The sequence below is a fragment of the Cupressus sempervirens genome, chromosome 5 (genome assembly GCF_028749045.1).
Source record: "Cupressus sempervirens isolate cs-2001-9-10 chromosome 5, ASM2874904v1, whole genome shotgun sequence".
Classification (NCBI taxonomy): Eukaryota; Viridiplantae; Streptophyta; class Pinopsida; order Cupressales; family Cupressaceae; genus Cupressus; species Cupressus sempervirens.
The window spans coordinates 93133307-93145777 of record NC_143122.1 but is presented as its reverse complement, the minus strand read 5'-3'; the positions used below and the strand labels follow the sequence as shown (position 1 = coordinate 93145777).

General features: G+C 35.8%; 1 protein-coding gene across 2 annotated transcripts in view; it reads left to right on the top strand.

Annotated features, from left to right (window-relative positions):
* Positions 1-12471, top strand: part of ALG12 (homolog of asparagine-linked glycosylation 12) — a 342508-nt gene that overhangs the window by 87127 nt on the left and 242910 nt on the right. For both annotated transcript variants that reach the window (XM_089828760.1, XM_089828761.1), the window contains exons 5-6: positions 4284-4370; positions 7107-7162. In XM_089828760.1, coding sequence (XP_089684886.1) covers positions 4284-4370; positions 7107-7162 — 143 coding nt within the window. The remainder of the gene's footprint in view (positions 1-4283; positions 4371-7106; positions 7163-12471) is intronic.

Here is a 12471-nt window from a genome sequence, read left to right as displayed (position 1 = left end):
GGTAACTGAATATCCTGTATGAGTCACTATCCACAACTCCTAGCCTACAAGACCCCCATGATAAGCTAACTCACATAACTATGCTAGTTAGACTAAAGGGGGGACATGACAACATAGTTGCAACTACTGGGGATTTCATTGAATGCCCCACCAATCAAGTCTCTTGGGTTACTTCTAGAAGCTATTGTTATGACAAGTGATGGTGAGTTACACTAAGCACAAGAGGTGCTAGGCCAGGAGTAACTATTAGGACCATCATTAGATCTTGAGTAACTGCCAGAGGAACCATTGCTAATATTGATACTTGAGCCAATAAAACTAGTGAGCCAACAAAGTACAACTCCAGTTTCATAGCCAGTTAGAGGAGCAAACTCATAATCAAGCTTTTGGGAGGCTATCGTTGTATAATTGGGAAGTCTAAACCTTCATGACCTCATGGATACTATCTAGTGGTACATCCATTAGTTGGAGGATATGGCCACTTTTATTGGTCTAAAGAGGGAAGTAAAGGGAGATATGGACATCGACCATGACCCTCTAGTGGTGCACATGTTATAGTGAAGCTTGGCATTTATGGCGTGAATTTGTTTTTGTTACACCTTAAGAGGTTGTTTTTGGTTGTAGACACTAGAGATGAGGGAGACATGGCATCCTCCACAACCCCAAGTTGGAGTTTGCTGTGGTCGGCTATTTTGAACACTCCATGGAATGTAGTTGTTGTTTAGAGACTTATTCTTGTAGTATAACTTGCTAGTAGTTGGCATTGATGCACCTACTATCCCAAAGGATTTGGCTATCCTCCAAGCTTAGTAAGAATAGAAGGCCTTGGGTGAGCAAGCAGAGAAATTATGGCATAGTTACGCCATGAGCATTCTTGTATCACTTTTTTTCAAAAGACCTTGGCAATTTTCAGGAGCAGCTAGCTCCATGGAATGGAGTTGTGCTTTAGAGACTTATTCTTGTAGTATAACTTGCTCATAGTTGGCATTGATGCGCCTACTATCCCAAAGGATTTGGCTATCCTCCAAGCTTAGTAAGAATGGAAGCCCTTGGGTGAGCAAGCAGAGAAATTATGGCATAGTTACACCATGAGGATTCTCGTATCACTTTTTTGCAAAAGACCTTGGCAATTTTCAGGAGCAGCTAGCTGAGAAGGAGCTGAAGTTAGCTAAAAAGATCTTCCAGTTGGCAGCAATGGATGAGGGTTTGATGACAAAAGATCGTGAGTTGGAGAGGATGAAGAGATAGGTGACGAAAGTAGCATACGTGGTGAAAGCATCTTGAGAGCAAGAGTTGGTGGCAAACCAACACCTCTTGCATCTACAACAACAATAGTCTTAGACGACTACTCCAACCTGTTCTATGCTTTTGAGACGTTTTCACATCCCTCTTAGTAGATTGTTTTCATTTTGTCGTGTTTGAGCCCCATTTTGTGCAATTGTGTGGGATACCTATTTTTTCCAAGGGGGGTTGGGTGGCAGCAGGGGGCGGGGGTATAGATGGCAAGTATTCGAAGTGTTCATAAGTAAATATGTTATAGCTGAAGTATTAATCATTGAAATAATAGTCATCTCATTTGATGTACCCATTTTTCCCCAATGGGTATTTGTTGGTAGTTTGCAATCATAAATAATTGCCAAGTAGTATTTATGATACTTTTTTGTGTGTATGGGGAACCGGTTTTGGTCTTGTATACATTGTAAATTATAATAAACAACATATAATTGTGAGACTATATTGTGTTGGAATTATTACATTTTGTTTCTTTATGTTATGTGTAGCAAATGATATCTTTGCTTACTCTGTATGATAATTAGTATGTTCCCTACAGGAGTAAACTTTGCATTTTCCAGTGTTTATTTATGTAATTGTTGCTGACTAATGTTGAGTGTCATGATGATGTGTTGTTTACTTGTTCGTTTTTTAGTAAGGGGTATAGATGGCAAGTATTCGAGGTGTTCATAAGTAAATATGTTATAGCTGAAGTATTAATCATTGAAATAATAGTCATCTCATTTGGTGTAGCCATTTTTCCCCAATGGGTACGTGTTGGTAGTTCACAATTGTAAACAATCGCCAAGTAGTATTTATGATACCTGTTTTGTGTATCAGGAACCGGTTTTGGTCTTGTATACATTGCAAATTATAATAAACACCATATAATTGTGAGACTATAACGTGTTGGAATTATAACATTTTGTTTCTTTATGTTATGTTTAGCAAATGATATCTTTGGTTACTCTGTATGATAATTAGTATGTTCCCTACAAGAGTGAACTTTGCATTTTCCAGTGTTTATTTATGTAATTGTTGCTGACTAATGTTGAGTGTCATGATGATGCCTTGTTTACTTTTCGGTTTTTAGTAAGGCTTGTCTTTTTTAAGGGTTGTTTGGTTAGTCTTTCATGGTTATGCATGGAACAGGAAATTAAAGAACTCATTATTCATTGTCTATTTTTCGTCTATTGACAAAAGTCTAAATGTCAAAGAAGTGACAAAGGCTGAGGTGTGAGCCAGATATGTGTTTTCCAGTGTTTTAGGTTGAAATAAGCCACTTGGAGTGCTCTTAGAAGTGTTTGGTATGTTAAATGGCTGTACTCATGGAAAAGTGTGTGTAGAGGGTTTGAGATAGTTTTTTTAGTGGTGAAAGTGGTCTTCCAGTGAGCTCCTAGCTTGAGTTTGCTAAGGTGAAAGTGACAGGGACATAGAGAGAGTGCTAAATTTAGGTATTGGCCATGTCAAGTGACAACAACTACTCTGGAGTACTATTATAGCCATTTTCCAAGTTGACTGGTTGAGTGCTCTAGAAGAGTGATTGGGGTGATTTTGCTAAGTTTTTAACTCATAGATTGGGAAGAAGAGTACTCTGGGGCTGCGGTTTACAAGCCTAAGTGATGAAGACAACAAAAATGCAACCCTGGGTGTTTTTTGACTAGTTTACTCTACAAGGACCTAGTAGGATGACATAGAATTGTAAAGGGGTGTTAGAGGATTCCCAGGCCACTGTTATTAGTTTGAGAGATCGATGTTGCAATTAACTATACCCAAGTGTATGTATGTTTATGCTTTACAATGAGAAAACATGTTGTAACAAGGATTATCAATTATTCAAATTTCAGACACAAAGAGATGAAAGTATATGTCTGTTTCCTTTTTAAACTAGAAGGACTCATTGTTTCCATATGGGCTTGTTATTCCAACAATGTATCCCAGTATGTTTGAATCATCTCTGAGATCTGGTGCACCGATTTTTATTTTTCTATATGTCTCTAGCGTGCCCAGTTCTATCATAATTTTTAATCAATTTAAAAGGATCTCTTAAGTTCTTGTTTAGGCACATGATTTAAGAACTATAACTGATTACTTTAATCAACTGACATTTGATAATTCTCAAGGTCTACTTTGGATCACTTCCATGTGGAAGATTAACACAATGCTTTACAGGTGTACACTGTACACTATTGCTGTGGGGATTAATTTTTAAAATCAACAAGTCTATCATGTTTCAGACATTCTGCATAGATAAGGAAGGGAATCTGGCTATTCTCTTATTTGTACTGTTGTTTTATCTTTTAACACTGACAATTTGCTTAAGCATGTGCATTATTTTGCCAATGTAATGTTGGTAATTCTTGTGATCAGTTTCTGGTTAAGTTTCTAGATAAATAATTATGGGTATATAACTTCAAATTTAAATCTTTGCAATGCATTCATTAACAATTTCACATAACCATATTCTATCAAGCCGAGCCCTTTCATTTTCCATTTGTATCATTATAGTGTTCTGATTTCTTTTTGATGTTTTTCATTGTGGTGGATGTGTTGATAAACATTGAATGAATGATAATACTGTCATCACAGACTCTCTTATGAAAATAGCTGTACATGTTGGTAGAATTGAATACGGCTACCCTTTTCATCTATATGATTTGTATATAAACCACCAATATCAATAATCCAAACTTAATAGGTACAGATTGGAGGAAGATCATCAGTAGATCATTTTTAAAGATGCATATGCCATCATGTTTATTGTTGTGAGGTATTATTAATTTGGGACTTGAACCAGTTGTTTCTTTTCTGCATAGGTTGATATCTAACAATGAATACACAATTTCTTCTTTGTTGGTGCCAAGCTGCTTCTCCAAGCCTTGACCAGCTCACAAATGCTCATTGCTGTCTCTTGATTCAGTACATTGCAGAAAATAAAATATAGTTAATGCAAATTTCATGCTATAGTGTTCAATTTCTAAGGCAAGTTTTGTTTTTTGTATGTTTTGTAGGTGCTTTTGCCGTATCTCTTTTAGCATCACCATTTGTAGCAGTCATCAAAATTTCCAAATTGCCAAAATTGTATGGCCTCTTAATTGGTGAGCACTTCATTATTTATCTAATTTTCTGTATATTAATAGTAATAAGCAATTAAACTGTTTAAATTTAGCAGATAGCATGCAGATTCTGCATTCTACAGTATAGTTGGAAAACTCGGACTCGCCCCAGACTCAACAGACCAAAAAATTGGACTCAGACTCCAACTCAGAAAATACTTGGGAAAGGACTCGAAAAAAGAAAAACCTGTAGGTTTACAAAAAAAGAAGAAGAAATCAATGCATTTAGAAAACATAAGAGACATAATTGAAACATTACACATGTCATATGATCTCCAAACACTCAATTTTCGAAATCTCATAATTCATACTCATAGTTTCAAACTTTAAAATGTATAACAACAGCATAAGTTTATAAATAATTTCAAAATTACCTAGATCACTTTTATCGCTTTAATATTGTTTCATTACCTTTTTCAAATCCTACAGACCTGTTTTGAGCAATAACAAATCCATAGTTTCCAGACTTGGACTCAGCGTGGCTAACCTGACTTGGGACATGACAAAAAAACTCGGTTAAATTAGGCAAGACTTGGCAAAGTGAAAGAAAAACCCAATTTGTTTTAGAGATTTTTAAGTATTTAAAACTTTTCTAAACACCCTATATTAAATAAACCTTAAGAACATAATAGCATCATCAAATAGAAGCTAATTTGATCACATACACAAGTTTACATCAATCGCATAAGCATAAACTATATATACAAATTGTAGCTTCAGGAAACAACACACTTGATATATAAATATTGTCAAATATATACAAAGCTCATGGAATATGAAATCCATGGCATCAAATGTTCCAAACAAAAACTACAAGTCTATAGCTCAGCTGCTAATAGGAGCAAGAATCCTTATTACGAAGTTATCTAACACAGGTCTTGGATGATGTAGCAGCCATAATGTGTCTTAAACTATGAATATGCAAAAATTTGCAGCAAAGGAGATGTATCCTGAGTTTTATGATCATGATATATCACTAACCTTTTACTTGCTTATAGTTTGATGGGGTTTTGGGGAACACCAAAGCAAGGTTGAGGGTAACACTGTAATGCATCTTGTAGAGGGTTTTGAGGGTGAGAGAGGTAGAGAGATAGGTCTAGATCTTGGAGGAGGGAGGATCTTGGAGGAGGGAGGAGAGAGCGAGATAAAGAGAGGCAGAGAGAGGAGCGATGGAGGAGGAGCGATAGGGAGAGAGAGTTAAATAAAGAGAGCAAGTTGCAAGAGTTCAAGGTAGATAAAGATAGCCAAATAGAGAGAGCGAGAGAATGCTGCTAGAAGCTTTCTGGTTACTGAAATTTGATAAGTCTGAAAAATTATAAAATCTTCAAAAACCTAGAATTTGCAATAACTACTAGAGATCTGAAACCACTCTCAAACATCCTTACAATATATTCTTGAAATGTAATTTAGAAGTATAAAGGAAAACACATTTTGAAATGTGGCTTATGCCTACATGTTATATTTCATGTATATATTCTGCTGAACTGAAGAGAATGAGATTGACTTGAAGGCAAAGATGGGGAATCAAACATTACATTTCATGTATATTCTGGAACCATAAATACAAAAAATGTTAAAATTTTGAGACTTAATTTGGAAAAAAAATTAGTTTTTGCTGAGTTTGGGCATCAAAACTATCTCAGCCTCAACGCGTTTGCCGAGTTTCCTGAGACTCGGTTGTCTTGCCCATGACTCAGTCGAGTCCAAGCTTGGACCCCTTGAACTCACCAAGGGTCAGTTTGCTCGGAACTTGCTGAGACTTGGCTAGTCTTGGCGAGTTCGGTATTACAAATCATAAAAGTGATGAAAAGTAATTTGTTTCTAAGTTAATCTTGGCTGGCCATTCTCAGCAAACATCAAGAGTCTTATTGAAGATCTCTCAAGTCCATGTATGAGTTCTTAAAAAAAAATTCCATAGTCCAATGCACTAACTCTTCTGGGCTTGACTTGTAAGTCCATGACGAGTTGTCTTGGCTTGCTTATGAACTCGTAAGTTTGTTCGAGTCCGCGACAAGTCCGCAGATTTTTTCAACTATGCTCTATAGTTTTAATAGAATTTGCATGCCTTCTCTCTCAATTAAAGCCACATATGGAATGCCATGACCTGTATAGATAGAAAATTGAAATTATGAAAACTTAAACAAATTAATTGAAATGAGAATAAGTCCTGTTGCTGGAAAACTCTTTTATAATTCTGAAACTCAAGTGTACAAAATAGCAACATTAAGGGTTAACAAATAATGTATTAACTAGGCTCTTACCAAAGGTATTTTCTTATCACCAAATATGTACCCAAAATTAATACAGGCCACCAAAAATGATGCTAGAATAAAAATATAAGAAAAACATCATCTAAAGCTTGCACCGAAATCCATTACCAACTTCATCTTTGCATCATATCCGCATGCAAGGTCACCAATGGAAAAGCTTTTGTTAAAAATACCGACATAATTTAAGTTTATTACATGTAACTTGCCATAGGTTTTTTTCACTCCCTTCTTGTGTTTTAGTATTTGCAACACAAAATTATATATTTCCACAAGATACAATGATTAGAACCTTGTCTTATACCTATGGTACACTTCATTAGTCTGTAGGATGAGTAGTGTGTGGCCTCTATATACGTATATTGAATTCAGATATCTCAATTAATAGTGTTCTGATTAGCATAAGTTGTTTAATCCTGTCCATTCTGTGCCTGTCTATTAAAATGTGCAGTTCGTCTTGTATTGGGGAGCATCGTTTTGGCATCTTTGCATCATTTCCGCATGCAGGTATATTTGAATTGCTCAACATGTTTAGAAAATGCCATTTGCTTTAAATTTCCAAATTATGTATGCAAATTACGAAAGGGCTTTGTTATATATAATACGGTGCCCTTCTTTTTTTGTCTTTGTTGATGTGAAGTTTAATATGCAATGTTGGCCAATACAAAGAAATTGCAAGCAACGATCATATTTCGTTGTTTTCCAAATATTCAATGCAAACATACATCAATGGAGAGCAACTAAAATATCATCCAAACTGAAAAACAAGGCTATAGGAGCTGTTGATCATAAAGTCTGAATTCTTTGTCATTCAACTTGCATTAAAAGCAAGTAAGAACTTAACCATGAAATACCTTCAACAAGTAAATGTACCTGCTGTCTGGGCCTGATATGCCTTGAAATCACCTTAAAAAATTCTCATGCAAGAAGGTACAAGTCTGTTATAATTTTTCAGACATATCACCATTCATAAACACAATAACCAAGTCCCAAAATATTCAGGGAATGCATCACCAAAGTCTGCTACATCAAGCTGGAATAAAGAAAACCAAAGTGCAGATTCACCAATGTGTAGGTAGACATCACTCTTGACTACTGTTTAAACTAGGATCTCATAGGCATGCTCAGAAGACCTGGATACCACATTTAGAGACCTCAACGCATAGAATGCTCCAGAATCAGCTCTCATGTGCCAAGGCAAGGATGACACTACTCCCTAGGAGGGGTGATTTTAAACAATAAATCATTTTCCACCAAAATAAGCATATGACTCCTTGAAATGGGGTGCACAGCTGCAAGGAAGTCAATAAACAAGCACTAAGAAATATATCCAGTTCTTCACTGAGTTATGAGACGAATTCCGGAATCTTTGAAAATTGAGACCAGCAGTGGGAAAGATCATTCAAACACATGCAAACTTGAACTACATGAAAACCACAAAAGTACTGAGAAGGGGAGGGGGTGAATCCGATGTATTTTAAAACTTTAAACAGTAAACAACTTAAGAGGAAGCATAGACAACAAGAACACAGAAATTTATCTCGTGGAAACCCTGTTGGGTAAAAGGCCACAGTATCACTAATATCCAACAAATGGGCTGCTATCCAGTACAATAAGAGCTGCAGCTCTTTTTCTTACCCAAAAAAAACTAAGGCTCCAACGTTAATGAGTAGAGGCAGCAACCTCCTGAGAGCTCCGACTTGAACTAATCAGTAAAAAGGAGGGTAAAGGTTATAGCCAGTTTTCAGCTCCTATTTTACCAAGAGGTGGTAAAACACATTGAATACAGGCAATACTTATGATTTCACAAAACAAGCAAATTCACTGCAGTGCCTTGAATCTTCACCATGCTTTGGTAATGCATCTATATTCGGAATGACGCTTCCTCAATTTCAACTCATAAGCTTGATGTCGCTGGTAACATACGTTCTTTTTTTGCTCTGTTGAATGCTCCAAATCAATAAAACATACCACTTTAGTTGTCAATTTACTTGCACTTTCCTAAGCTACGCTTTCATCAGTCACCCACTTCTTATTTCAATATCTTATATGTATAAACGCTGCATTCCAAACACATTATACACCTTTTTCAGTTAACAACATTTTTTAATATTCTCCCCATTTCTTTCACAAGAAACAAAATAGAGAACTATATGATTTTTCTGTTACGTGCAAAAAGACTGCCAAGACTGCCCTGCATCTGAAGTTATCTGCCCTCAAACAGCCCCTTGTCATGTTAAAAACAAAACTGACAACAAGTTACTGCTATGTTCGCCACTTGGTAATGTACAACCAAAAGTCTCTTTCCAAAAAATGAAACTTTCTGTCACTGCTCTGTGTGATATATTTTCAAAATATATCTCACTTATATTTTAGTTTTTGTCCTAGATGGATAAGGACCATTTTGAAGACCGCCACACAAAAACGCCACAACAGGAATGACAAAATCAAGCTAACAAACACATCATCACAACAGACCTTGTACTTACGTTACCAATGAACTGACACATCTCTGCTGTGCTTTTTAATTCCTTATGTGTAACGCTTCCAGGCTGCGCATATACGTTGGAACAATCATTTTATTCCTTCAGAAAACTGCCCCGACCTGTTTGTAATGACAGATAATGGGCTCCTAGTCATTAAGACACCAAAAATTATTTTGTCTGTTTCCCAGAAAACAGCCCCAAGCATATTGAAATTTGTCAACGTGGGCACTAAAAAACAGACTTGTCATAGTATTAAAGTAGCTGGAAACTCCAGTTTCAAAGAGAACATATGTCAAGCATCCAAGTCATCGAAGAATTGTGAACAAAACAGGCTCGAACATCTCTCTCTGCATCTTCATTACACATGCCAGCACATGCAAGTAGGTAAGCAGACAACTCAAGCAGCTGAAGCTGGTCAAGCACCTCAAGCAGCTGAAACACCTCAATTTTAATTCTCTAATGTTTATTAAATCTTGATCGCCATCTTTTTTACATCAATGACAAAAACACCCAACAATCTCCCCCTTTTCTCATTGATGGCTACCCATATTTAAACCAACTTCTGAACCAAAACATAGAACTCCCCTTGAAAGCATACTGCCCCTTTGACATCAATGACCATAAGACTGAAACCAAAGCTTATCTGTGAAAAATATATAGCAATGAAGGTCTCCCCCTTAATATGTGCCATCTAATGAGGTAGTAGAACACCAAGCTTGCTTCGAAGATAATCAAAACAATCCCGATGCAAAGGTTTTGTAAAATTGTCAGCCACTTGTTCCTTTGAACAAACATATTCTACCTTGACAATATTGTTAGCAACTTGCTCCTTCAAATATTCATATCTAATAGGAATGTGTTTAGTGCAGGAATGCATGAATGGATTCTTATAAATATCAATTGTTAATGATTGGTAGCTTTAGTTGGAAAAACTATAGTGCAAATATATATATATATATATATAATTGAGATATAATATATGAGATATTTATTTGTCATTATATTAATTACATTCTAATGAATAGACATGACCTGTGAAGAGACATGTCTATCTATACTTCATCCTATATTAGAGAGATGGCTGCCATTTGGAAAGCATATACCATATGACAATGCAACTACATTTTCAGTGATCTTTGGAAGTTTAACATGGTATTAGAGCCAAACTGCAAATGTAATAAAGAAATCAAATACAAATGACGTTTATACTGTACCAGATGTGGTCATTTGACAAGAAGTTTTGAACATTGAAGCAGCTTACCACAAACCCAGCAACTGCCCTTTCTCTAGTAGTTGGCGTCGACGCAGCTCCTTCGAGAGATAGCTTGGATGAAATGTGCTCCCGAACAACACGCACCTCTTCCCCCAGAAAGAAGGGGAGTTCCTCTTGGTTGAGGCCCTTTATATTGCCTTTTGAAATTTGAAGGATCAAGTCAAACTGATCATTATGAAACGACTTTGCACAATCTTTGACTGCATACAGATCGTGGTCTTGTTTTGCGGTGGCATATTATTTCCCTATTGATTCTATATTGCCCCCAAACAGATCCCTAGTTGCTTGGGTGGGCACCAACTAAATACACATACCTATAAATCAAACCAAGAATGCTAGGGACTCGACTTCATTTTGATCCCTGCCATCAATGGCCCAAACCTAGCCTCCCACGGCTCACTTTTGACTGACCCCATGGGGATGGATAGCCTGGTCCCTATAGGGCGGGGTCAATGAGAACAGGGACCGCCTAGCCTGGGATTTGAGACTTTGTGAGGATTATATGTTTTGGTTAAAGACATAAGAATAACATTTTGTAGGGGAGCCTAATGTACGAATAATACACATGCATCAAGCTTGTACAATGATGGTCAACGTCTAAGACCGAATTGGGCAAACGGAATACTTCTACAGTCATTCTAATTTCTGTGTCAAATGGGGTAGAATCAATTTGGATTTAATATGTGTTTATAGTGTTAAGTGTTTATGTGTTTTGGAAATTAGGCCCCAACAAAGTGATCTGCACTATCAATCTGATGTAAGAATAAACAACAAAAATGGGACAAGTGCAAGAATTCTAAGTGACACCAGTCTACCAAAAAAGCATGTCCGGTGCTCCATAGAATATCAGGCGATATGTATTCCTTCATTCCGACAAATGGATGTGATCATTGGGAGTGACATTCATTATCATAATCTTTGGGAACAAGTTTATCAGATTATTTGTTGTGGTCATGAATGGAAGAGAGGTATCTAGAGAGAGAGATCATAATAAACTTTACAAATTTTGACCAATGATTTATGAGTTGGATTTAAGATATTTTGTCAAACACTTATCATGCAATCTTAGTCCCTTCAGTATGTATGCATACTCTAAATATTATACCACTACTAATCAAAACAAATGTTATGAAGTGATAAAATCAATCAACAATATTCTGAGTTTCCACCAAATATGATCAGACAAAACTTGAACTTAGTATTCATATTGTCGTCGTGCATTTTGTCACCACAAAATGTTGGTAACAACAGGAAAAGTTTTCAAGCTAGTTTTGCGTTTCTCTAAGCTTGAATTTGATATTCAATTGTTTAATGTTGATCGATTGATCCTTTTCAATTCAAATATCAAATTGTTTTACTGAAGGCCTTTATCAAGTCTTTTTCGTTTTGCTTTCTGTCGAGCCTTTGCTTGATTTTTGAAGCCTTCACAGTCCGTTCTTTGCTTTTGAGTTTGCTTTTGCTTGTTTTCAGTCCTTTGGATTTGCTCATGTCATGTCTTTCGATTTTCCCTTTGATTCGGTCTAACCTAGAGGTCAATCAGCGTTGTCAATTAAGAGTTATGCCCGTTTTAGTACCTCAAAAGTGGACATTTTAGGTGCAACAACACGAATTAATAAAATGATGTTATATTTTCATTTTGACATTCACTTTTTGAAAATATAACATTTTACTCACTTTTTGTTATGTTTTAAAGTTACTTTATCTTTTAATTTATAACTTAAAGTGACTATAGTGCACTTTATGTTATAATTTTAAGTTGAGTTACTTTTTAATTTGTCACTTAAAGTGACTATAGAACTATATAGTTACATTTTTAATTTTTGATTTTAAAATCAAATACTTATTTAAATGTCACTTTAAACTAATGTTTATGTGTTATATTGAATAATATGATACATAAATATTATTTTTGACCCATATTGATGACATTTTTATAAATTTAAGTGAAATACATGACTTAAAGTCCTCAAAAGTGGACTTTTTATGTGCATTTGCATGTAAAAACTATGAAAAGTGGAATCTTTTCATGTTATTACATATAAAACTCACTTTTGAGG